The sequence below is a fragment of the Anneissia japonica genome, unplaced genomic scaffold (genome assembly GCF_011630105.1).
Source record: "Anneissia japonica isolate Jap-2015-1 unplaced genomic scaffold, ASM1163010v1 scaffold4988_len2956909_cov206, whole genome shotgun sequence".
In the NCBI taxonomy this organism is placed as follows: domain Eukaryota; kingdom Metazoa; phylum Echinodermata; class Crinoidea; order Comatulida; family Comatulidae; genus Anneissia; species Anneissia japonica.
Window position 1 is genome coordinate 815,353 of NW_022696345.1, and position 2,235 is coordinate 817,587.

The window sequence follows — 2,235 nt, forward strand, 5'->3', positions numbered from 1 at the left end:
AAAATTCACAATAAAACATTCAAAAATATTAAAAACAATACAAAAATATTCATATTCATATTAGCTGTTGTCTTGAGTACAAAAATATTCATATTATTATTAGCTGTTGTCTTGAATACGTTATATTTTTACGTGTATAGTAGGCCTACTTGACTATTTTAAAAATGTAACCTCTGTTTTTATTATGTATGTTTGTATTTATTGAAATGAAAATGTTCCCGCCAGAAATCTCCTTTTTTGGACAATAAAGAAATCTTGAATCTTGAATGTATTTTTTTTACTATAGAGTATAACTGCGCTGCAGATGGCCCTGCATGAGTCTACCGCCCTCAACTACAGCATTGAAGCTGCTAAGACATTGGTTTGTTGTCAAAGTTTATTTACCGTATATGTATCATATATATTTTGGCCATAGACACATTCAGATGACATACGTCAAAAATTCAACGACAGTTTAAGTTTATTTTCAGCATTGAAAATATATATGTACAGTTGATTAACAGGATCAATATAACCTCAAAAATATCTTATATTCTCTTACAGGTGTACAACAGTAGAAATGATGAAAAAAGTGAATCATCACATATATACTTATGACGTCACAAGGGGAAATAATAATAATTTTGTACAGAACAAGCCAATTTCTGTGTGGTTTTAGTAGACCTACATCACGTGCTCTCCTTTTAAAATGAAACAAGTAGGCCTAGCCGACACCTATCCATATGTTCACAAGAGCACATAATTTAGTTTGTTCCCTTTTATTATTAAATCATAATAATCGTAATAATGTTATCTTTTAAATTATGTACTCAATATTTTTGGAAACCACCTGAAGCACATAATCTCTTATTATCCTCCTCATTATTTATAAAGGTCCTGGTTAGCGAAGCTCTGACTTTACCGTATTTCAACTCATCATTATGCTCAAATCGTCTTCTCTTGTCGCTTTTCAAATCATCGATTTTACAGGACTCTATACGGTCGTGTTGTGACGGATGCGGTTTCTGTTGTCATAGAGGTGGATTTAGAGTATTTTTGTTTTCGGCACTCGGAAATAAATTTTTATATGACGCAATAAAAAAAAAGTACTTAGTATATTAATGTGTAATAACAATGATGATACTTTTACTTTTATTATTAAAAGGCTTAGAAAACTAAACATGGCTTAACATATTGTTGTTGTTTAATGTCTCCACAGCAATTAACAATTTTTGAGAAAATGCCCTATTTAACTGCTCTCCACACCACATGGGCGCTTATAATAGCGCTTTGAGCACTACTGCAGTGGATTTGTGCGCTTTATAAATCTTTTTATTATTATTATTATTATTATTATTATTATTATTATTATTATTATTATTATTATTATAATGAATATAAATTATTATATTCGATTATTACTTTTAACTCATATCTTATTATTCTTTTATATTTTGTTTGATTTATATTAGTGTACCACATTGCATTTATATTGAATTTATTATATACCTGTTTTGTCTCACAATTAATGAAAGAATTAAAGGAAATAAATATTTGAATTTATTAAGGATTATTTTGTGTAACTTTTTACTCTCGGTCACTGAGGCTTAGGAGTCGGCCAAATAAAATATTTCCCAAAATAGGCCTCACAAAATTGTGTATCATGCTTTATTTTAATTTACTTCATTTCAACTATATCCAAGAGCAAAATATCCAATAAGAGAATGCCTTAAACTAACAATGATCAATAATATGCTTCAAAATACAGTACCAAGCTCTCCCGTTCTTATTTAGATCATTACAACTGAGTTGAACATCTTCAAGATCCTTCATGTTTAACGTGAACGATGAATTGATATGTCTAGCGCCCTCAACATAAAACTTAATTCCGTTTTAGAGTTGAAAAATGGTAGACGGAGATCTTGCCCAGACAATCCAGTAATACAAGTATGGAAACCGAAAATTGGAATCAACAAAGAAAAGAAAACAGAAGAACGGACATTTGTTTCTATATTTATTTTGATATCATGATTTACTTTAAAAGCAAATCTCATCTAATTTCTCAACTGTGACGTAGTAGTAATTGATTTATAAATCATCAAAATCATTGTTGTGCTGCATATGAACGGGCATTTGTTTCTATATTTATTTTGATAACATGATTTACTTTAAAAGCAAAACTCATCTAATTTCTCAACTGTGACGTAGAAGTAGTCGATTTATAATCTATCAAAGTCATTATGGTGCTGCATCACA

General features: G+C 29.6%; 1 protein-coding gene across 3 annotated transcripts in view; it reads left to right on the top strand.

Moving 5' to 3' along the window:
* The window catches only part of LOC117101812, a 7,216-nt gene extending 5,700 nt beyond the window's left edge, over positions 1-1,516 (top strand). For 2 of the 3 annotated variants that reach the window (XM_033241896.1, XM_033241897.1), the window contains exons 6-7: positions 287-361; positions 874-1,516. In XM_033241896.1, coding sequence (XP_033097787.1) covers positions 287-361; positions 874-1,101 — 303 coding nt within the window. In that variant the 3' untranslated portion in view covers positions 1,102-1,516. Of the gene's footprint in view, positions 1-286; positions 362-543 lie in introns of all 3 variants that reach the window. The other variant, XM_033241898.1, reaches the window with a different exon arrangement.
* The last annotated feature ends 719 nt before the right edge of the window (positions 1,517-2,235 follow it).